The sequence below is a fragment of the Ranitomeya variabilis genome, chromosome 5 (genome assembly GCF_051348905.1).
Source record: "Ranitomeya variabilis isolate aRanVar5 chromosome 5, aRanVar5.hap1, whole genome shotgun sequence".
In the NCBI taxonomy this organism is placed as follows: Eukaryota; Metazoa; Chordata; class Amphibia; order Anura; family Dendrobatidae; genus Ranitomeya; species Ranitomeya variabilis.
In genome coordinates this window covers 675,594,746-675,619,314 of record NC_135236.1, presented here as the reverse complement: position 1 = coordinate 675,619,314, position 24,569 = coordinate 675,594,746, and the positions used below count along the sequence as shown (strand labels likewise).

The 24,569-nt window shown below is 48.0% G+C and overlaps 7 protein-coding genes across 7 annotated transcripts in view; 4 read left to right on the top strand and 3 right to left on the bottom strand.

Annotated features, from left to right (window-relative positions):
* Positions 1–24,569, top strand: part of LOC143777006 (E3 ubiquitin/ISG15 ligase TRIM25-like) — a 334,722-nt gene that overhangs the window by 195,861 nt on the left and 114,292 nt on the right. The gene's annotated exons all lie outside the window — the stretch shown is intronic.
* LOC143774092 (histone H2A.J) lies at positions 6,154–6,663 on the bottom strand. The gene has a single exon (XM_077261389.1). It carries the CDS (start codon positions 6,581–6,583, stop codon positions 6,179–6,181), a length of 405 nt encoding a protein of 134 aa, XP_077117504.1. The 5' UTR covers positions 6,584–6,663; the 3' UTR covers positions 6,154–6,178.
* LOC143774091 (histone H2B 1.1-like) lies at positions 6,795–7,344 on the top strand. The gene has a single exon (XM_077261388.1). It carries the CDS (start codon positions 6,915–6,917, stop codon positions 7,293–7,295), a length of 381 nt encoding a protein of 126 aa, XP_077117503.1. The 5' UTR covers positions 6,795–6,914; the 3' UTR covers positions 7,296–7,344.
* Positions 13,408–13,934, bottom strand: LOC143774090 (histone H2A type 1-like). The gene has a single exon (XM_077261387.1). The coding sequence runs from the start codon at positions 13,848–13,850 to the stop codon at positions 13,464–13,466; it is 387 nt and encodes a 128-aa protein (XP_077117502.1). The 5' UTR covers positions 13,851–13,934; the 3' UTR covers positions 13,408–13,463.
* On the top strand, positions 14,179–14,691 carry LOC143774089 (histone H2B 1.1-like). The gene has a single exon (XM_077261386.1). The coding sequence runs from the start codon at positions 14,179–14,181 to the stop codon at positions 14,557–14,559; it is 381 nt and encodes a 126-aa protein (XP_077117501.1). The 3' UTR covers positions 14,560–14,691.
* On the bottom strand, positions 20,073–20,550 carry LOC143774088 (histone H2A.J). Its single transcript, XM_077261385.1, has one exon. The coding sequence runs from the start codon at positions 20,523–20,525 to the stop codon at positions 20,121–20,123; it is 405 nt and encodes a 134-aa protein (XP_077117500.1). The 5' UTR covers positions 20,526–20,550; the 3' UTR covers positions 20,073–20,120.
* On the top strand, positions 20,806–21,286 carry LOC143774087 (histone H2B 1.1-like). Its single transcript, XM_077261383.1, has one exon. The coding sequence runs from the start codon at positions 20,856–20,858 to the stop codon at positions 21,234–21,236; it is 381 nt and encodes a 126-aa protein (XP_077117498.1). The 5' UTR covers positions 20,806–20,855; the 3' UTR covers positions 21,237–21,286.

Genomic DNA, 24,569 nt, shown 5'->3' with positions numbered 1-24,569 from the left:
CATAATGTGGCCATTATACAGTATGGAGCATTATGTGTGGCCATTATACAGTATGGGGCACTGTGTGGCCATTATACAGTATGGAGCATCATGTGGAGCCATTATACAGTAAGGAGCATCATGTGTGGCCATTATACAGTACGGAGCATCATGTGTGGCCAATATACAGTACGCATCATGTGTGGCCATTATACAGTATGGAGCGTCATGTGTGGCCATTATACAGTATGGAGCATCATGTGGCCATTATACAGTATGGAGCATCATGTGTGGCCTTATACAGTATGAAGCATCATGTGTGGCCATTATACAGTATGGAGCATCATGTGTGGCCATTATATAGTATGGAGCACTGTGTGGCTATTATACAGTATGGAGCACTATGTGGCCAATATACAGTACGGAGCATCATGTGGAGCCATTATACAGTATGGAGCACCATGTATGGCCATTATACAGTATGGGGCATCATGTGGAGCCATTATACAGTATGGAGCATCATGTGTGGCCATTATACAGTATGGAGCATAATGTGGCCATTATACAGTATGGAGCATTATGTGTGGCCATTATACAGTATGGGCACTGTGTGGCCATTATACAGTATGGAGCATCATGTATGGCCATTATACAGTATGGGGCCTAAAATTAGCCGCGGCGCTATGCGCGCCGCTGACTTTGTCCGTCTTTCCCTTCCTCGAAAGTTGGGAGGTATGTAGGTGGGTGAGCACCTAGGTGGGGGAGAGATTTTCAATGCTGCAAAGCCTGCCCCCATCGTGATATTACCACCTCCATTTAGTTTATTATTATCATCTTAAGGCCACTGTACATATAAAAACAACGTGTCTGAATTCCACGTCTGCCACTAGGTGAAGAAACAATGAAGTGCGGCCTTATCTAGAGATCCAGGCTAGAAAGGAAGAGCGCAGCGTCTGATGCCGCGGAGTCACCAGAGCATATTGAGGAGACAATCACAGAAAATTTATAAAATTTCCGATTCTTCATTCCTTCCTGCGTCACTGATACCGGCTATATTGTTCCTTATGTGTAAGGGAAATATAGAATCGCTAAGTGGCAATCTATTAAGTGCTTCCATTATATTTCTAGTCATACAAATTTGTAAATGAGTTTCATTTTTATTTTATAGTTTAATGCTTTATTTAACCCTTTTCTGACATATGGCATACACAGTGGGGACTCTCCATTTTTATATGGCTGTATTAATCAGCGTACACCTACCTGTAACTGTATGACAAGCTAACCTCTTAGTTGCCACAGCTGCCATTGACTGCAGCATCTAAGTAGTTAGAAAGATGGGGCTCTCCTTTGTGTGTGTAATTACATCCTTAGATTTATTCTATGCGGTGTTAGAAACTGGAGAAAGCCTGTAATTCCATATCTCAACACGCCTGATCGCCTGTTATATACTTGAGACTGTATCTGCAATTATAAGAGATGTAAGGAAGCAAAAGGAGATGGACGAGGTTGAACACGGGCCCTGGTGCTGAACGGCACCTTCTAACACATAGCAAGACATAATATCTATGGTAAATGGAGGGTCCTCTAACAGCTGTATAAGAGGAGCAGAAGATATTAGTCATATATGGTTCCAGAACTGGAGAACTCTGTCAAAGGGGTAACAGAGGTCTCTTCACTTCCCATCACTCATCCCATTGAGCACTACATTCAGTCTATCCCCAATCTGCCAGGGCTGATAACAGAGAACAATACATAGCAGGTGCAGTGTCCCTTCTAATAATCTTAATAGCTATCAAAATCCAGAAATCATTTCCAGGTAACAAGTGAAATAATTTTATATATAATGGTGGATGCGTCCTTCTGTCTGAAGCTGCCTATGCAGTGTGGTGCCAGAGTCAGAATGTGCCATACCGCACTTCAGCGCCATTTTATTCATGTTCTTCTGTCTGTGAAATGGTGGCGGATATCGCGTGATAAACACGTGTTGACTCCGGCACCATTATATTGAAAGGTGGTGCTACAACGTCAACATAGTAGTGAGCACGTATCGTCCATCGCCATAATCCCTATGACTGGCACATGCACACTGTTATGTTGACATTGCAGTTCATTACTTCAAAAAAATGACACCGGAGTCAGCACGTGCGCATGCCGCAATCTCCGGCGACATTATATTGAAGACACTATAAATGTACCAATAAAAATGCTCGCAACCCAAGAGTAGAATGGCTTCAATAGCTAGCAGATAATACTGACACATAGTGCACAGAGAAGCGACGTCAAACAAACAGCCTGCCAATGTGACCATTTCCTGGTTTATTACATAATAAGCTGATATTTTCATGTTACTGATGTGACACAGAAGAACTTAGTGACCTAAATACCCAATTACTAATATACCTTGAAGCTCACGACCTGCAGGATGTTGCACCAGGCAGAGGATCCTCATTATAAAGGTCTAGTAAAATGGCAGTATTACTTATTTTATAATGATATGTACAATGCAATCTGCAGATCATATTAGCATTTGTTTGTACATTACACTTTGATTAATGATAGTTGCACAGAAGCCATGGCTCCCAACCGTCCCATAAATCGATAGAAAATGTTTATGGTTTGTTTACTAGCACAGTGGAGAGTAAGAGTTAATTAGAGTGAGAGAGATAGAAGGTTATGCTGAAAAATTATCTAGTCGTCCTTTCTGAAAGTTGATTATACTAAATTTTACAGCCAGAAAAGAAAGCCTTGTGGGTTCAGAAAATAAAAAATATAATTCTTGCATTCTACTAATGAGCCACACGGGGGCGGAAGACTACAGAATTCATTATCTAGACACAAGAAAATGATGAATGAGAAAAAACACACTCTACTGCCATCATGTGGCATTTTCTCTTGGCCATCATTTTCTCTACGGAGAGAAAGAGTTGAATTCTAGTTCCACTTATTGGAAGTAGCAATCCTAAAAGTCACTATTGACCCGAGGATTTGTTCAGCTCACACTGGTGACACCATCAGCAAACACCTTCAACCTCCTATCGCAGTTGAGGCCAGTATACCAGTTGCTCCAACGACTGAAAGGTCTTCTCCACACTGAAGGGGGCAACCCCCCAAAATGGACTTCTTTAGCCAGTTGTACATCCAGCGCTTCTGGAACTACTACATGCCAAATGAAATTGAACTCACAAGGAAGTTGAATCCTTCGACACACAAGGTCATTTGTCAGGAAGATCCTTTCCCACTGGCCCAAGATCTGTAGGGTACTTGGGGCGAAGCGGTCCTAGCCTTCTGATTTGGCATTTGCCCGCAGGTGAATCCATTCATCCCTGGAACGACCCAGGATCTACATGGGTCTAGACTCTTCTCTGGACTCCTGGGCTGTTACTACAGCTGTGAAATCCGGAATATCGTCACCTTCAAGCTCTTCTTCTAGGTCTTTCTACAGTCCGTCCTCCAGTCTGTGTAGGCTCTCGTCAGTGTACATTACGAAGGGCTGCAAACAGTCAGCGTAGGCAAAGACTGGTGTATTGGTCAATGTCATCTTTAACTCCTGAAACTCCTGTTGTGGGCCCCACTGGATTGGTTGACACTTGGCTTCTCCAGCAGTTCCCCGTAACAGTTCATTGAGTGGTACCGCAGTCTTGTTGAAGTCTTTTATGAACCTGCGGTAGTATCAGGCTAGCCCTAGGAATTCTCTCAATTCCCTCAAGTTGACCGGCGTGGGCCACTTTTGACAGTGTGTCCCCGATACTCAATTTCCCACTTAAATAGGTGACACTTACAGAGCTTAACTTTTAATTCATGCCTTTGAAGCTGCTCCAATACTTGCTCCAGCTGGTTAAGGTGATCTTCAAACATGGTGGAATAAATGATTATGTCGTCTAGATATATCAATGTGGCTTCGAAATTCACATCTACCAAGCATCTTTCCGTCATACGCTGGAATGTTCCTGATGTGTGCGCAGGCCGAAAGGTTGAACTCAAACAGACCGATGTGGACAACAAAAGCTGTCTCCGTGCAATCCTTCGCAGCCATCTGAACTTGCCAGTAGCCACTGGCCTAGTCGAGGGAGGAGAAATATTTAGCTTTTCCCAATGCGGATAGAGACTCCTTGATTTGGGGCAAGGTGTAGAAGTCCCCTACAGTGCATGCGTTCAACCTTTGGTAGTCTACACAACCTCAGGGTGCCATCCTTTTTACAAACTAACATGATGGGGGCCACCCAGGGACTCTGGCTTTCCTGAATCACACAGTTGTGTAGCATGTAGTTTAGCAGTTCTTTCACCTTCTGTCACATCTGAGGCGGAATCTGCCGATACCTCTCTCGATTGGGAGCCATAGTCCCTGTGGGGATCTCATGCTGAATAGCCTTGGTGCACCCAAAGTCATCTTCATGCAGTGCAAACACTCCCTGATATCGATGCAATAACTGTTAGATCTGTCCACCTTGCCTCGAGGAGAATTCCATGAGGTGGTCTCCATCTGTTCAAAGAGGTGATTCACTTCTGCCTTCATGACTATCCAACAACACAACCAAGGTCCACAGATCTCCTCCCACAGGTGTCAGTCCTATAGCGTCAGCTCTGGTGAGATCTTCCGGCATTATGCAAACTCGGCCACTTTTTGTCAGGGTACCAACTGTAAACTTACTCCACTCAAACTTCTACAATGCACAGGTACTCGTCCTTGCCACACGGTGGCCAGAGTGACGGCCAACCAATAATCTTAACATCATTTCTTTCCATCTGTCTGTTCAATCTGTACGTTCACACCCTCCAAGGACACATGGGCCAGTACCGGCATAGTGAGTACAGCCTGTACCACTGGCTAGGTCACGGTAGCTTCAGGCGTTAACACTTTGCCAAGATGCTTGAAAGCAGCCAGTAACTTCTGGATTTGTCTAACTTGCACGAGTTGATGAAACACTTTCTTACTGGCCGGATCACGAGTGGCGCGGGTCCACTTGTTTTTATCTGGGACCTCAGACAAGAACTGTCCCATTTTTAGCGCGTACATGTTCAGGATTACAATGGGACCTCCTCCTCCGGACCCCTTGGTCAACACTATTCTCTTTTGACCCAGGTCCTTTCTACACATCCGGACAAACATCCACTACTGGGATAGGTAGTTGGGGGGGACAAGAAAATGACAGGAAAAATTGCGGGAAATTCAAAATCCCTAACAGTTCTGTGCTTCGCCCACATGTGAGAAGCTGCAGCACCAGCTGCTGGGGGAGGGGCTGGTGATCAGCCTGTGCTCTGCTCTATGGCAGCTAGCTGGAAACATCAAGCACTAAAGGGTTAACACTGAGTGTAGGTGGGGAAGTGATCTTGTGCTGCCTGTAGGAGGAGCCATACTGAGTGCTGATTGGTTTCTCTGCTCTTTGTTCTCTTCCTGTAACACATGGTGTCATGGCAGCGCTTCCACTCTAGTGATGGGCAGTCCGGCTCTTTTTGGTGATCCGGCTCTCATGGCTCCGCTCACCAAAAAGAGCCGGCTCTTTCGGCTCGTGAACCGGCTCTTTTTGGATCGTATTAGATCCCTATTGAGTACCTGTTCATGCGTCCGAAACTCCGCCCACCTACCGCAGAAACTCCGCCCACTTCTTAGAGAGCCAATTAAATTGAAGAGTGGGTGGGGTTTTGCTCAGGTGGGCGGAGTTACGCCCCCCCCGAAGCCCGGGATTTTACGCCCAGTGAGAGCCATTCAGGGATTTTAGTGGCTCTCACTGGTGTGCCGGCTCCTATCGTTCACTGCAGGGAGCCGGCTCTTTGTGTCGGCTCGTTCGCGAACGACACATCACTATTCCACTCAGAGTAGATCTGGTATATTTTTCACTATGTGACTTACACCGTTTGGGTGTGTAGAACACTCTTTTGGGGATGAACAGCATCACATGGCATTATACTGCACTATATGGGATTAACACATTATATGGAGTACCGGAAGATATACAGCACAGTATATTTTTTCCTGCCTTCTTACCATAAAAAAAATTATGTGCACTATGCCTGGCCATTAATAGCAGGCAGCACTATACCCACTGCCTGGTTCAGCTATATCCCTCATACAATGTTATACAGAGTATCAGCCATATAACTTATTTACAGATGATCATCACACCAGAGATCAGCTCTTGTGGTGACGGTGTGGGTGGCTCTTAGAAGAGCCTTTGGGTTGTGTAGATGGGATCAGTAGTGCTCACTTGCTCTTGCCTGACTTGCTGCTCACCTTGCTGCTTTCAGTCTTCTTGGGCAGCAGCACGGCCTGGATGTTGGGCAGGACGCCCCCCTGGGCGATGGTCACCCCACCCAGCAGCCTGTTCAGCTCCTCGTCATTGCGCACGGCCAGCTGCAGGTGTCGGGGGATGATACGGGTCTTCTTGTTGTCCCGGGCAGCATTGCCGGCTAATTCCAGGATCTCAGCGGTCAGATACTCCAGCACAGCAGCCAGATAGACCGGAGCACCGGCGCCCACCCTCTCAGCATAGTTACCCTTGCGGAGAAGTCTGTGCACACGACCAACCGGGAACTGCAGTCCTGCCCGGGATGAGCGGGTCTTGGCTTTAGCACGCACCTTCCCTCCTTGTTTGCCGCGTCCAGACATCACTGCACTCACAGTTATCAGCAGATAGAGAACTCTATTGTGTGGTGACTGTGCGGTCTCCTGCGCCTTTTATAACCTGCTGTTGCCCCGCCTCCTCTCCTGCCATTGGCTGCATCTGAAGTCACCAATGCAAACAAGACTTGCAGAAACACCAATGAGCTGCAGAGGGCGGAAATCATGACGTTAACATTGGTCACATGACTTTCTCATCCAATAGAACAGTGATCTGACAGCATTGCTCATTTGCATGGCCGGTCTATAAATACGGGCGCTCTGGGAGGAGCAGGATCATTATTTTCTTTTCCAGTGAAGAAAACATTCTGCAATCATCATGCCTGATCCTGCCAAGTCTGCACCAGCAGCCAAGAAGGGCTCCAAGAAAGCTGTGACCAAGACTCAGAAGAAGGATGGTAAGAAGCGGAGGAAGACCAGGAAGGAGAGCTATGCCATCTATGTATACAAGGTGCTGAAGCAGGTCCACCCTGACACCGGCATCTCCTCTAAGGCCATGGGCATCATGAACTCCTTTGTCAATGACATCTTTGAGCGCATCGCAGGGGAAGCCTCCCGCCTGGCTCACTACAACAAGCGCTCCACCATCACCTCCCGGGAGATCCAGACCGCTGTGCGCCTGCTGCTGCCTGGAGAGCTGGCCAAGCACGCCGTGTCTGAGGGCACCAAGGCCGTCACCAAGTACACCAGCGCCAAGTGATCTGCTCCGTGCTCTGCACCCACAACCCAAAGGCTCTTCTAAGAGCCACCCACCCCGTCTACATCAGAGCTGTGGCTGCTCGTCTGTGTTCTGCTGCACTGACCGGCATTATAAAAGATGACCTGCAAAATATTGCAGAAAATATAATAACCACCAGCACATTGGATTTCTATGTGAAGGTAAGTGCTATTCTAGATGTTGGTCATGGGGCTTATGTGATATCCGGACTGTGCAAAGGCATCCTATACTAAAACACAACAGCCTTGTACAGACACTCCAGAAGCCGGGACTAGGGACACTATGCAGATGGGTGACTGATTAACCCCTTAACAACCAGAGGTATATGGTTCTGCATTATCATTTTTTGCTCCCCTTCTTCCCAGAGCCATAACTTTTTTTTTTTTCCTTTTTTGGTCAAAATGGCCATGTGAGGGCTTGTTTTTTGTGGGACAAGTTGTATTTTTGAACGACTCCATAGGTTTTACCATGTTGTGCACTCGACGAGAAAAAAATTCCAATAGCGGTGAAACTGCAAACAAAGTGCAATCCCACACTTTTTTGGGTGTTTTTTTTTTTTTTTACCATGGGTGGTGCTCATTGGAATCCGGTAGTGATGACCATAGAGGTCTCCAGGACACCTCTGGTAATCATGCCAACCTATCTGTGACCTGCGATCACATGATGGGGGTCACCGATGGACGGATTTTTGGCCCGATGGCTGGAAAGTGCGCATTAAATGCCTCTGTCAAGAGTTTGACAGCGCCATTTAATGGGTTAATAGCCAAGGGTGGATTGAGATTCCACCCGCGGCTGTTCTGGGCACATGTCAGCTGACATGTGCCAGGAAAGAAGTGGGCTCACCGCTGGAGCCCACATCAAAGGGAGGGAGTTCGACATCGGCGTAAATGGAAGCCCAATGTCGGAAAGGGGTTAAGGGATAAGAATCTGTTGTAAATGGTGCAGTCCCTAAATAAAATATGGTCAGGAGTGGGAACCGCAAGGATCTGTACTGGGAGTAGTATGGGACCGCAAGGACCCATTAAAACAATTTGTTTAATCTCCTTCCCATCCACAAGGTCATTAATATAGAGATTAAAGTGTCAGCCTACAGACCAGAAGGACTTGGGTGTTCTGGTTAAAAGTAAGCTGAGCAGCAGTACTCGGTGTCAGGCAGCTGCAGCAAACAAGATTTTAGGGTTTATTAAAAGACAAAATCCTGTGATCCCAATAGATTTGTGGCCTCAAGTTATTTATAGAGGCGTAACATCCAAAATAAGGGATCCAGTTTAGGCTCCATATTTGAACAATTGTATTAGGACATGTACTTCATTCCCTGAGACCTGCAAACAGACATGGTGCTGGGGTTATTATTATTATTATTATTTATTGTTATAGCGCCATTTATTCCATGGCGCTTTACAAGTGAGGAGGGGTATACATAATAAAAACAAGTACAATAATCTTGAACAATACAAGTCATAACTGGTACAGGAGGAGTGAGGACCCTGCCCGCGAGGGCTCACAATCTACAAGGGATGGGTGAGAATACAGTAGGTGAGGATAGAGCTGATCGTGCAGCGGTTGGTTGATCGGTTGGCATACTCCTGTCCCCACAAGGAGGAACACTGCCAGAGCCCTGCAAAATGACCTCCAGCAGGTCACAAATGTGCATGTGTCTGCACAAACGGTTAGAAACCGACTCCATGAGGATGGTCTGAGTGCCCGACATCCACAGATGGGGGTTGAGCTCACAGCCCAACACCGTACAGGACGCTTGGCATTTGCCACAGAACACCAGGATTGGCAAATTCGCCACTGGCGCACTGTGCTCTTCACAGATGAAAGCAGGTTCACACTGAGCACATGAGACAGACGTGATCGAGTGTGGAGAGCGATCTGCTGCCTGCAACATCCTTCAGCATGACTAGTTTGGCAGTGGGTCAGTAATGGTGTGGGGTGGCATTTCTTTGGAGGGCCGCACAGCCCTCCATGTGCTCCCCAGAGGTAGCCTGACCCATTAGGTACCGAGATGAGATCCTCAGACCCCTTGTGAGACCATATGCTGGTGCGGTTGACCCTGGGTTCCTCCTAATGCAGGACAATGCCAGACCTCATGTGGTTGGGGTGTGTCAGCAGTTCCTGCAAGATGAAGGCATTGAAGCTATGGACTGGGCTGCCCGTTCCCCAGACCTGAATCCGATTGAACATGTCTCGCTCCATCCGCCAACATCATGCTGCACCACAGACTGTCCAGGAGTGGGCGGATGCTTTAGTCCAGGTCTGAGAGATCCCTCAGGAGAACATCCGCCGCCTCATCAGGAGCATGCACAGGCGTTGTAGTGAGGTCATACAGGCACATGGAGGCCACACACACTACTGAGCATCATTTCTTGTCTTGAGGCATTTCCACTGAAGTTGGATCAGCCTCTAACTTCATTTTCCACTCTGATTTTGAGCATCATTCCAACTCCAGACCTCCATGGGACATTAGTTGTGATTTACGTTGATAATTTTTAGGTTGTATTGTTCTCAACACTTTCCAGTATGTAATGAATAATTTACAACTGGAATATTTCATTCAGTGATATCTAGGATGTGGGATTTTAGTGTCCCCTTTATTTTTTGGAGCAGTGTATATATAGCCCATTCACTTTCTCTGAACATAACTCTCCATCAAACTCCAGCGCAATGATAAGCACCACAAATATTGGCTGGTGACTAGTGTTGAGCGATACCGTCCGATACTTGAAAGTATCGGTATCGGAAAGTATCGGCCGATACCGGCAAAGTATCGGATCCAATCCGATACCCGATACCAATACAAGTCAATGGGACTCAAGTATCGGACGGTATTCCTGATGGTTCCCAGGGTCTGAAGGAGAGGAAACTCTCCTTCAGGCCCTGGGAACCATATTAATGTGTAAAATAAAGAATTAAAATAAAAAACATTGCTATACTCACCTGTCCGACGCAGCCGGGACCTCAGCGAGGGAACCGGCAGCGTTGTTTGTTTAAAATTCGCGCTTTTACTTGGTTACGTGAAGTCCCGGCTTGTGATTGGTCAGGGCGGCCATGTTGCCGGGACGCGGACCAATCACAGCAAGCCGTGACGAAATTACGTCACGGCTTGCTGTGATTGGTCCGCGTCCCGGCAACATGGCCGCCATTAACCAATCACAAGCCGTGACGTCACGGGAGGCTGGACATGCGCGTATTTTGAAAAGCGCGCGTGTCCAGCCTCCAGTGACGTCCCGGCTTATGATTGGTCACGGCGCCATGTTGCCGGGACGCGGACCAATCACAGCAAGCCGTGACGAAATTACGTCACGGCTTGCTGTGATTGGTCCGCGTCCCGGCAACATGGCCGCCATTAACCAATCACAAGCCGTGACGTCACGGGAGGCTGGACACGCGCGTATTTTAAAAAGCGCGCGTGTCCAGCCTCCAGTGACGTCCCGGCTTGTGATTGGTTAATGGCGGCCATGTTGCCGGGACGTCACTGGAGGCTGGACACGCGCGCTTTTCAAAATACGCGCATGTCCAGCCTCCCGTGACGTCCCGGCTTGTGATTGGTTAATGGCGGCCATGTTGCCGGGACGTCACTGGAGGCTGGACACGCGCGCTTTTCAAAATACGCGCATGTCCAGCCTCCCGTGACGTCCCGGCTTGTGATTGGTTAATGGCGGCCATGTTGCCGGGACGTCACTGGAGGCTGGACACGCGCGCTTTTCAAAATACGCGCATGTCCAGCCTCCCGTGACGTCACGGCTTGTGATTGGTTAATGGCGGCCATGTTGCCGGGACGTCACTGGAGGCTGGACACGCGCGCTTTTCAAAATACGCGCATGTCCAGCCTCCCGTGACGTCACGGCTTGTGATTGGTTAATGGCGGCCATGTTGCCGGGACGCGGACCAATCACAGCAAGCCGTGACGAAATTACGTCCGCGTCCCGGCAACATGGCCGCCCTGACCAATCACAAGCCGGGACTTCACGTAACCAAGTAAAAGCGCGAAATTTAAACAAACAACGCTGCCGGTTCCCTCGCTGAGGTCCCGGCTGCGTCGGACAGGTGAGTATAGCGATATTTTTTATTTTAATTCTCTTTTTTACACATTATTACATTAATGTTGTTGCGATACCCGATACCACAAAAGTATCGGATCTCGGTATCGGAAATTCCGATACAGCAAGTATCGGCCGATACCCGATACTTGCAGTATCGGAATGCTCAACACTACTGGTGACTAGAGATGAGAGGATTTGATCAAATCAGGTCTTACTTGGCAAGCTATAGAACTTACCGAATAAGCTGCAGAGGGAACCCGGCTCCCTGTGGCTGATCAGCTGTTTGGCTCCTCAGCTGTATGTGTCACGGCACATGCATGGTGCATGGAGAGCCTTTTGTTGTGACTGCCACACAGCCGTGACATATGCAGCTGCGGAGCCGAACAGCCGCAGCGATCCAGGAAGCCGGGGTCCCTTTGCAGCTTATTCTGTAAGTGCTATAGCTTGCCAATTAAGCCCTGATCCGATCCAATTCGCTCATCTCTAGTGACTACTTCATACAACCTTTAGCTATCCTCCATTCCCTCAAGATGGCTGAACCATCATTGTAAATAAGCCCCTGTACTTTACCTGTGTCACTACATGTAGGAGTACAGTAGTATTTTCAGTGTATACAGCAGTACATGGGGTAGATGGCTCAATATGGAGGGGGTACATCACTATTTTTGGGTATGAAGCATGAAATGGAGGATATATAACATTATATAGGGGTATACAGTGGTATATAGCACTATATGTATACAGCACTAAACAGAGTTAGCAGGATATGGAGGTATACATCAGGCTATGGAGGGTATATAGCAGTAAATGGGGAGCATTAAGCACTATTTGGGTGTACTTTGCACAGGAGTTTAGGGTTAAAGAGCCCTTATATGGCACTATATGGAGAGTATTTGGCACTATGTGAAGGGTAATCAGCACTATATGGTGGCACACAGCATGGAGACTGCACGGCGTGTGTACAATACTATAGCGGTATACAGCACTGAGGGTTTACTGCAGTATATGGAGCTAAAGCAGCACAATATGATAAGGATTGACAGATGTATATGGGGGTACACAGCAGGATATGGAGGGTATATAGCACTATATGGGGGTATACAGAGGATATGACCCTTTGCTGCCCTGAGCAGTGATGATCCCAGTGATTTCTCGGTCTCCCGTCGCCAGGAGGTCACCGGGGAGGACTGAGGACTCCGGTCTGTGACTAGATGTAACGTCCTCGCGATAAAAGCGGGAAAATGACAGGAAAAAGTGCGGGAAATTCAAACTCCCAACAGTTCTGTGCTCCGCCCACATGTGAGGAGAAGCCGCAGCTCCTGCTGCTGGGGGAGGGGCTGGTGATCGCCCGGTGCCCGGATGGCTGCAGTCTGCTCTGCGGGAGCTGGAAACATCGGGCACTAAAGGGGTTAACACCAAGTGTCTGCGGGGAAGCGACCCTGTGGGCGGAGCCATAGCCCTACTGAGTGCTGATTGGCTGAGAGCTGAATATGAAATTCCCGCCCAACGGCTGAGACTTTCTCCCACTCTTTGTTCTCCTCAGTAAACGGTGTCATGGCGGCGGCTCCTGACAGACTGAGTGGATCTGGTACATTCCTCATGCGACACTGTGTATACAGCATATGGCAGTATGTACTGCGCTATATGGGGGTTATATCCCAATATTACTCCCTCATCCGGTGCTATTAATTCCACAGCGCCTAACGTTTTCATCACTGTGCACATTAGGGATCACACTATTCCTCAGCATTAAAAGCTTTGTGTGAGGAAACCCAGGTAATGTCTGGAGAACACAAACTCCTTGCAGATGTTCTAGGTGGGATTTGAGCCCCGGACCCCCAGCGCTGCCCATCACTGTATGGAGGCTATACAGTACAGAATAGGGACAGTTCACCCTGGCACGGAGAGGCTGGATAACACCGACAACCTAATAGGGATCTACCCACGGAGTTGACATCCCTCATACTCTACTTTTATACATAGTCAACCGTATAACACCTGTATATCACCAGAGATCAGTGGCGTCAGCTCTTGTGGTGACGGGGTGGGTGGCTCTTAGAAGAGCCTTTGGGTTGTGTGGATGATACGGGGTCAGTGTCGATCACTTGCTTTTCTTGCTGCTCTCGGTCTTCTTGGGCAGCAGCACGGCCTGGATGTTGGGCAGGACGCCCCCCTGGGCGATGGTCACCCCACCCAGCAGCCTGTTCAGCTCCTCGTCATTGCGCACGGCCAGCTGCAGGTGTCGGGGGATGATGCGGGTCTTCTTGTTGTCCCGGGCGGCATTGCCGGCTAATTCCAGGATCTCAGCGGTCAGATACTCCAGCACAGCAGCCAGATAGACCGGAGCACCGGCGCCCACCCTCTCAGCATAGTTACCCTTGCGGAGAAGTCTGTGCACACGACCAACCGGGAACTGCAGTCCTGCCCGGGATGAGCGGGTCTTGGCTTTAGCACGGACCTTCCCTCCTTGCTTGCCGCGTCCAGACATCACTGCACTCACAATTATCAGCAGATAAAGAACTATTGTGTGGTGAGTATGCCAGCTCCTATGCCTTTTATAACCTGCTGCTGCCCCGCCTCCTCTCCTGCCATTGGCTGCATCTGAAGTCACCAATGCAATTAAGACTTGTGGAAACACCAATGAGCTGCGGTGGGCGGAGATCATTATGTCTGCAGTGGTCACACCATATTCTCACCCAATAGAACAGTGATCTGACAGCATTGCTCATTTGCATGGCCGGTCTATAAATACGGGCGCTCTGGGAGGAGCAGGATCATTATTGCTTTTCCAGTAAAAAGAACGTTCTGCTATAATCATGCCTGATCCTGCCAAGTCTGCACCCGCAGCCAAGAAGGGCTCCAAGAAAGCTGTGACCAAGACTCAGAAGAAGGATGGGAAGAAGCGGAGGAAGACCAGGAAGGAGAGCTATGCCATCTATGTGTACAAGGTGCTGAAGCAGGTCCACCCTGACACCGGCATCTCCTCCAAGGCCATGGGCATCATGAACTCCTTTGTCAATGACATCTTTGAGCGCATTGCAGGGGAAGCCTCCCGCCTGGCTCACTACAACAAGCGCTCCACCATCACCTCCCGGGAGATCCAGACCGCTGTGCGCCTGCTGCTGCCCGGAGAGCTGGCCAAGCACGCCGTGTCTGAGGGCACCAAGGCCGTCACCAAGTACACCAGCGCCAAGTGATCGGCTCCGTGCTCTGCACCCACAACCCAAAGGCTCTTCTAAGAGCCACCCACCCCGTCTACATCAGAGCTGTGGATGCTTGTCTGTGTCCTGCTGCACTGACCGGCATTGTAAGGGATGATCTGCAAAATATATTGCAGAAATTGACTAAGTCTACGTTCACATTTGTGGTCTGCACCGCAGCGTCGGGCGCCGCAGCGTCGCTGCATGCGTCATGCGCCCCTATATTTAACATGGGGGTGCATGGACATGCGTCACACTTGCGTTTTGCGCCGCATGCGTCCCTGCGGCGCACGCGTCTGGGCGCAGAGGACGCAGCAAGTTGCATTTTTGCTGCATCCAAAATCAATAAAAAAAGGACGCATGCGGCGCAAAACGCAGCGTTGTGCATGCGTTTTGCTGCGTTTTTGTTTGCGTTGTGCGTTGCGGCGCCGACGCTGCGGCGCACAACGCAAATGTGAACGTAGCCTAACCGCATGTAGGATTTCTATGTGAAGGTAAGTGCTATTCTAGATGTTGGTCGTGAGGCATATGTTATATATCTGGACTTCGCAAAGGCATCTGATACTGAACCACACAAGTCTTGTAGAGAAGCCGGTACTAGGGACACTGCAGATGGGAGTAGAACTGGTTGTTGTAAATGGTACATCCTCTAAATACGATCTGTGCCAGGAGCACTGGAGACTGCAAGTATCTGGAAGGACCAATTCTCTTCACTTTTTCCCATCCACAAGGTCATTAAGAGATAGTTTCAGCCAACAGAACAGGAGAAGGACTTGGGTGTTCTGGTACAAGTGAGGTGAACTGCAGTACTTGGTGTCAGGCAGCAGCTGCAAAAGCAAACAAGATTTTAAGTTTGAGGTTCCATATTATAAAAATATTAGGATGTTAAAGGCGACAAGCAGATTAACGTGATGGAGGCTTTAGCTCCGTCATCTCTCACTGAACCCATTTTCTCAGAAAAGAGGGTCCTAGTGCCCTCTGTCTGGACTGTTCTGCTGGTAATGGATGAGCTGTTAACTTTCAATTCTCAGCTGCATTTTCAGTAGCTTCTCATCCTTTTGTGATCAGCGCTTTGTACGTCCTGATATTACGCACCCTTCCCCCCACAGACCGGTGGAGTCTCCTGATCGATGATGAACTAAAGATCTATTTCTAGGTCTGAACCTCACATTGTCATTAATGGAGAAGCCGATCACTTGTTTATTGCAGCAGGAACTACATGAGCAAAGAACCGTATGGCTTTATACAGCAGTATATGGGGGTATAAGGCTCAATATGAAGGGGGTACATCACTATTTTGCGGTATTCAGCAGGATATGGAGGGTTTATAACACAGGGATATACAGTAGGATATGGAAGGTATACATCACTATGGGGTATATTGACTAATATGGTGAGTATATAGCACTATATGGAGGTATACATATAGTATATTTCCACCTTATCGTATAATCTGGAGGTATGCAGCAGGATATGGAGGGTAAATGGGGTGCATTATTATTACTTTATTGGGGTATACAATACAGTACTACTTGGTTTATACAGCACTGTATTGGGAGTATACAACAATATATGGAGTTACACAGAACAAGCGTTTAGGGGTAAAGAGCACTATATGGGGGTTATATGGAGAGTTCTTCGCACTCTGAAATTATACAGCATAAGGGTATGTTTCTACGGTCAGTGGACGCTGTGTCCAGTCTTCAGCGGCCAGATGTTACAGCATAGTGGATGAAATCCTATCTCCACTATGCGTGCAGGGACACCCGCGGCTTCCCTGTGTAAACGGACATGCGGCGCTCAGTCTCCGCAAGATAAATATCACCATCCAATGTACACATGCTGAATCGCCGCATGTACAAAAGCCGGCAGGGCTTTGGACGGAGCTGCGTCCAAAGCGCTGCCAATACTGACCGTGGAAACATAGCTTTACAAGGAGGGGATTAAACATCACTATGTGATTGGTAGCACTATGGGGATATTAAGTATTAAATATAAATGTATACTATGGTATATAGCAGTATATTATGAGGATTTACAGATGTATATAGCAGTTTATGGAGTATATAGAAACATCTGTAGGGTATACATCAGTAAGGTAAGCAGCGCTATATGATGAGGATTTACAGATGTATATGTGGGTATACAGAAGTATGAGTGGTATATACACCACTATATGAGGGTATATAGCATTTTATCGGGGTATACAGTAGGATACGGAGGGTATAGAGCACTATATTGTTGTATATTCCAGGATATGGAGGTTATTTAGCACTAATATGAGGTATACAGAAGGATAAGGATGGTACATAGCACTATATATGATGGTATACAGCTGAATATGGAGAGAATATAGCTCTATATGAGAGTATGTAGCACAATATACTTCTGCAGCGTGCATCATAGAAGTGTGAGCTATGAATTAATCCAGAATTTAATATGATGTATACAGACTGTTCCCTGCCATCAGCCACCATTCCACTCTAATCAGCGTGTCCATTTATCTATTCTTCCTACAGGTACGTGACCCATCTTTCCACACTGACTTTTCCTTCCTCTGCTACTTACAATCACTTGGTACGTGACCCAGCTTTCCACACTGACTTTCCCTACCTCAGCTTCTTGGTATGCTCTTCAACTAACCCTTGCTATATCCCCAATATTATTTATGACCTTGTTTACTGTGCCATGATCATCCTGCATCTGGCTCACTTTAAATTATCTGACCAAGATGAGCACACACGTCCCTCCTCTGTTTCACGCCTGAATGCACTTTCTACCAAATATATTGCAAACAATACGTCTGCCCAGTGCACCATACAAGTGGATCACAGAAGTGTGGATCTATGAATTAATCCAGAATTTAACCATAAAGGAACTGAAGGTAACTGGATACATAGTCACTGTAAACAATGTTTTTGTTTTCACTCTCACCCCTATAATCCTTCAATTTCTACTAACCCCCTAATCCCTACATCTAGTAAGGAACTGGTCAGCTCTCCCTTCATTCTCCCTATCCATCTCACCACTTCCTCAACATACAATCCTCTGTCTCCAAACACAGCCCTCCCCTGCTCCCACCTGCTAACACTTTCTCCTTCTCACTGCCGGTGATATTTCTCTAAATCCCGGTCCTCCTCACCACATCCCCACAGTCACTTCCACTTAAAGTAAATGGCTGCTCACTCTCCCCAGTCCCACAAGCTCGCTGCTTCAGGGTAATCCTTGACTCTGATCTCTCCTTCAAACCACATATCTAAGCCCTTTCCACTTCCTGCCGACTTCAACTCAAAAATATTTCCCAGATCTGTACATACCTCAACCAAGAATCTGCAGAACCCTAGTCCATACCCTCATCATCTCCCGCCTTGACTACTGCAACCTCTTACTTTGTGTTCTCCCTTCTAAAGGTACCTTCACACTAAACGACTTTGCAACGATAATGATCCATGACGTTGCAGCGTCCTGGATAGCGATATCGTTGTGTTTGACACGCAGCAGCTATCAGGATCCTGCTGTGATATCGCTGGTCGTTGCTGAAAGTTCAGAACTTTATTTGGTCGTCAGATCGGCGTGTATCGTTGTGTTTGACAGCAAAAGCAACGATGCCAGCAATGTTTTACAATGGTAACCAGGGTAAATATCGGGTTACTAAGCGCAGGGCTGCGCTTAGTAACCCGATATTTACCCTGGTTACCATTGTAAAAGTAAACAAAAAACACTACATACTCACCCTCTGATGTCTGTCACATCCCCGCTGCTGCTCAGAGCTTCCTGCACTGAATGTGTCAGTGCCGGCCATAAAGCAGAGCACAGCGGTGACGTCACCGCTCTGCTGTTAGGGCCGGCGCTTACACAGTGCAGGGAAGCGGAGGCCGGGGGACGCAGCAGACACAGGAATGTAAGTATGTAGTGTTTGTTTTTTTACATTTACACTGGTAACCAGGGTAAACATCGGGTTACTAAGCGCGGCCCTGCGCTTAGTAACCCGATTTTACCCCGGGGACTTCGGCATCGTTGGTCGCTGGAGAGCTGTCTGTGTGACAGCTCTCCAGCGACCACACAACGACAAAACAGCGACGCTGCAGCGTCGCTTAATGTGACGGTACCTTAACACTCTCGTGCCCCTCCAATCTATTCTAAACTCTGTTGCCTGACTAATCCACTTATAGCTCCGCTGTCAATCCCTTCACTGGCTCCCCATTACCCAGAGACTCCAGTTCAAAACCCTAACCATGACATACAAAGCCATACACCTGTGACCTCATCTCCCGGTACTTACCTGCACGCAACCTCCGATCCTCACAAGATCTCCTTCTCTACTCCCCTGTTCTGACAATCGTATACAAGGTTTCTCCACGCATCCCCCTTACTCTGGTATTCTCTACTCCAACATATCATACTCTCACCTATCGTGGAAACCTTCAAAAAGAACTCGAATACTACCTCTTTCCACAAGCCTACAACCTGCAGTAACCACCGATCCACTACATGACCAGCTCTACCCTCACCTACTGTATCCTCACCCATCCCTTTGTAGATTATGGGCCCTCGCGGGCAGGGTCCTCTCTCCTCCTGTACCAGTCGTGACTTTTATTAAGATTATTGTACTTATTTTTATTATCCATACCCCTTTTCACCCCTGACCAGTGATTTCTCTGTCTCACATAGTCATTGATCCGAGCAGGACTCAGGTCTGTGACTAGATGTAAGGTCTCACGGAAAAAGTGCGGGAAACTCAAAATCCCCAACAGTTCTGTGCTCCACCCAAATGTGAAGAGGGGTTGGTGATCGCCCTGTGCCTGAATGGCTGTAGTCTGCTCTTTGGGAACTGGAGACATCAGGCACTAATGGGTTAACACTAAGTGTCGGGATTGGCTGAGCACTGAAAATGAAATTCCTGCACAATGGCCGGTAGTTTCTCCCGCTCTCTGTTCTCCGTGTAACATGTGGGGGCGAGTAGATCTGGTATATTCCGTACTGACTATATTATAACGTTAGGGCTTGTAAAACACATCATATGGGGGTTACACTTAATTTTCCTCACTTATTTAGCACCTTACAGACGTGCTCATTAGGGCTCACAATCTACATTCCCCATCATTAAGGTTTTGGAGTGAGGAACCCATGTAATCACGGGGAGGAAAACCAACTCCTTGCAGATGTTGTCCTTGGTGGAATTTGAATCCTCTGCTCCGTGCTCTGCACCCACAACCCAAAGGCTCTTCAATGATCCACCCACCCCGTCTACATCAGGGCTGTGGCTGCCTGTGTCCTACTGCCCAAAACTATACGGTACAGTATGGGGTGTGTATGTGGATATTTCACACCCTTGGAGTATTGACCAGGTAAAACAAACTGCCAACCTAACAGGGATCTACCCACTGTGTCAGTATATCTCATACTCTTCCTTTATAAATACCGTAGTGTTAGCCATTAAAAGATTTGTACATACAGAACATCACACCAGAGATCAGCGGCGTCAGCTCTTGTGGTGACGGTGTGGGTGGCTCTTAGAAGAGCCTTTGGGTTGTGTAGATAGATGGGTTTAGTGTCGCTCACTTGCTCTTGCCTGACTTGCTGCTCACCTTGCTACTTTCAGTCTTCTTGGGCAGTAGCACAGCCTGGATGTTGGGCAGGACGCCCCCCTGGGCGATGGTCACCCCACCCAGCAGCCTGTTCAGCTCCTCGTCATTGCGCACGGCCAGCTGCAGGTGTCGGGGGATGATGCGGGTCTTCTTGTTGTCCCGGGCGGCATTGCCGGCTAATTCCAGGATCTCAGCAGTCAGATACTCCAGCACAGCAGCCAGATAGACCGGAGCACCGGCACCCACCCTCTCAGCATAGTTACCCTTGCGGAGAAGTCTGTGCACACGACCAACCGGGAACTGCAGTCCTGCCCGGGATGAGCGGGTCTTGGCTTTAGCACGGACCTTCCCTCCTTGTTTGCCGCGTCCAGACATCACTGCACTCACAGTTATCAGCAGAAAGAGAACACTATTATGTGGTGACTATGCAGTCTCCTGCGCCTTTTATAACCTGCTGCTGCCCACCTCCTCTCCTGCCATTGGCTGAATCTGAAGTCACCAATGCAAACGAGACTTGTGGAAACACCAATGAGCTGCAGTGGGTTGGTATTATTGCATCTACTCTACTCACATGACTATCTCACCCAATAGTACAGTGATCTGACAGCATTGCTCACTTGCATGGCCGGTCTATAAATACGGCCGCTCTGGGAGGAGCAGGATCATTATTTCTTTTTCCAGTGAAGAGAACATTCTGCTATCATCATGCCTGATCCTGCCAAGTCTGCACCAGCAGCCAAGAAGGGCTCCAAGAAAGCTGTGACCAAGACTCAGAAGAAGGATGGTAAGAAGCGGAGGAAGACCAGGAAGGAGAGCTATGCCATCTATGTGTACAAGGTGCTGAAGCAGGTCCACCCTGACACCGGCATCTCCTCCAAGGCCATGGGCATCATGAACTCCTTTGTCAATGACATCTTTGAACGCATTGCAGGGGAAGCCTCCCGCCTGGCTCACTACAACAAGCGCTCCACCATCACCTCCCGGGAGATCCAGACCGCTGTGCGCCTGCTGCTGCCTGGAGAGCTGGCCAAGCACGCCGTGTCTGAGGGCACCAAGGCCGTCACCAAGTACACCAGCGCCAAGTGATCTGCTCCGTGCTCTGCACCCACAACCCAAAGGCTCTTCTAAGAGCCACCCACCCTGTCTACATCAGAGCTGTGGCTGCTTGTCTGTGTCCTGCTGCACTGACCGGCATTGTAAGGGATGACCTGCAAAATATATGGCAGAAAATATAATTGATCACCAGCCTGGATTCATGAACGAGAAGTTGTGCTTAACCAGCATGTTGGATTTCTATGAGAAGGTATGTGCTATTCTACATATTGGTCATGTGACTTGTGATTATATTGACTTTGTAAAGACGTCTGATACTGCACCATACAACAGGCTTGTACAGATGCTCCAGAAGCCGGAACTAGCGACACTGCAGATGGGTGAAGAACTGGTTGTGGTACAAGAAACCCATGTTGTAAATGGTACATAATCTAAATATATGGGCAGAAGTGGGGACCACAAGGATCTGTTAAGACCAATTATTTTTATTAATGAACTTGTGGATGGGAAGAAGTGTAAAGTGTCTGTCAACAGAACAAGACAAGGCCTTCTGTGTTCTGGTTACAAGTAAGCTGAGCAGCAGTACTCCATGTCAGGCAGCAGCAAAGTGAAAAGATTTTAGGGTTTTTTAAAAAGTGAAAATCCTGTGATCTTGATGTATGTCCAAGTTATTTATAGAGAGGTAACATGTAAAATGTGGGATCCAGTTTGGGGTTCCACATCTAAAAAAAAAAAATATTAGGATGTTTAAGACCAAAACTTAATTACCATTATTAACATGGCATGGAGGCCTCACGCTTTGTTACTGCTCGCTTTATTCTCTCCCAGAGAACAAGGACCTAGTGTTGCTAATAGGAGAGGATGGGATGTGAGCTCTCTGCACTTTCCCTGATGTTACACACCTTTCGCTCCCCAGACTGGAGAACTCCCGAGAGAGTGATCTATTCCTAGATCTGAATCTATTTATTTCCATATGTCCAAAAAAAAAGTGTGTGACACTTCAAAGTTCATGAACCAAGATAATCTAATATGGCGGACCACCATTAGATGAGAAGTGATTTCAACTCTATGATAAAACAAAGAATAATTTTATTAAATCTCACTATATAAACAAACGGGGAATAAAAACCACTAATAATGCAAAAGTCAAAGATGCTAAGGGGGCTACCTGATGTGAATCTGAAGAGGACAGTGTGGGCTGAGATGGTAGTAATATCCATAGCAAGCAGAAAATGTATAGCACATTTGCACTGAAGTTGCAATAAACTGCAGCAAGGCTGCGATGTAGTATACCACAGCACTAACCTAAACAATAAACCCCACAATGGCTCAACTGAGTAGAATATCAGTATGCCAGTGTAGCCAGAAATGCTCTGCCCTGGTGCCACACTAAGAACCCCCCCTCCTTTTTATTTTATATATTGATATTTAATAAAACTTCTTTTTTATAATTGAGTTGGAATCACTTCTCATCTAATGGTGAGCCACCATATAGGAATGTTGGTTCCTGAATCTCACATTATAAGTGGGGATTATGGCACTACATGGAGTACAGCAGTATGTAACCCTTTGCTCCCCAGACCGGTGGAGTCAGATCTGTGACTATAACATTCTCGCGGGAAATTCAAAATCCCCAACAGTTCTGTCCTCCGCTCACATCTGAGGGGGAAGAGGTTGGTGATTATCCTGTGTGAACTGGAAACATCGGGTACTAAAGGGTTAACGCTAAGTGTCTGAGGGGGAAGTGATACTGTGCTGCCCATGGGCGGAGCCATAGCCTTACTGAGTGCTGATTGGCTGACACTGAACATGAAATTCCCGCACAAAGGCTGATAGATTTCCTGCTCTTTGTTGTCAGTGTAACACATGGTGGCGGCTCCTACCAGACTGAGTAAATCAGGTATATTCCTCACAAAGTCACTATTTTACTGTTTGGGTGTGTACAACACAATATTGCATGTATGTGGATGTTTCACTTCCCCCCCCGGATAGGACAGGGATAATACCCCCTGTACAAGGCCATCTGCCTGGTGTGGTTATGTTCCCTATGTGCCCTAGTGTAATGCAGAATCTCGGCCATTTATTAAATTTGTACGTTCAACAGTACAACCACATATAGAAAAAAAACAATCCGCTATTATTTATATTCATTAATACCCCAATTAAAATAAATTAGGGCGGTAGAGGGTCATAAACAACAACATATTAGATCAGCTGGGTGTAGAAAAAAGTCACTAATAAGAAATAATCTAAGGGAGACAATGTCTAACCCTTAGCGACCCTTCCTGACAGTGGAGGCTGGCACCCTAGTGATTCGATATGGCACCGCCGCAAAATGTTAGCTATCCCTACCTGACCCTCACTGGACTAACCCACACCTCCCAACCATCCCAAATCCAGCGGGGCAGTCCCGATTTTGACAGTCTGCCCCGCGGTCATGGGCGGGACATTAGTTTTCCCGCACTGCAATCTCAGCCTCATCCTGATCACTCCACCCGCTGAGCAGAACACCACATATATGGCTGCTCTGTGCGCACAGGACCTGTGATGCGGTCACAGGAGGGGAGGAGTCAGGGGTCACATGATCGGGACCACCGTCTATGTATGCAAGACTCTGCTGGTTGTCATGGTGCTGTATGAGGATAAAATTGTGTGGGGTCAGGAGGTGTTTACAGTGTGGATGTAGCAGAGCCGTGTGTATATGAGGTGTACGGAGCAGAATCGTGTGTACGGAGCGGAGTCGTGTGTGTGTGTGTAAGGAGCAGAGCCGCGTGTGTATGAGGTGTATGGAGCAGAGTCGTGTGTGTACAGACCGCAGCCGCGGGTGTACGGATTGCAGCCACGTGTGTTGAGGTGTATGGAGCGGAGTTGTGTGCGTGCACGAGGTGTACGGAGCGCAGCCGCGAGTGGACGGAGCGCAGCCGCGAGTGTACGAGGTGTACGGAGCGCAGCCGCATGTGTACGAGGTGTACAGAGTGGAGCCGCGTGTGTACGGACTCCATCTGCGTGTGTAAGAGGTGTATGGAGCGCAGCCGTGTGTACAAGGTGTACGGAGCTGAGCCGCGTATGTACGTGGTGTGCGGAGCTGCATGTGCAAGGTGTACGGAGCGGAGCTGCATGTGCAAGGTGTACGGAGCAGAGCCGCATGTGTACGAGTTGTACGGAGCGGAGTCATGTGTGTGTATGGAGTAGAGCTGCTGGTGTACGGAGTGGACGCTGGCTGTGTCGGATTGGAACAGATATTGCTCCTCGCTCTAACACTGACTGGCACAGGAGAAATGGAGAGGTCATTACCAGTGGCGTACTGGAGCTGCAGCAATGTGAACAGTCAGCGGCGTGGCTGGATGACATCATTCCGCGCCGAGG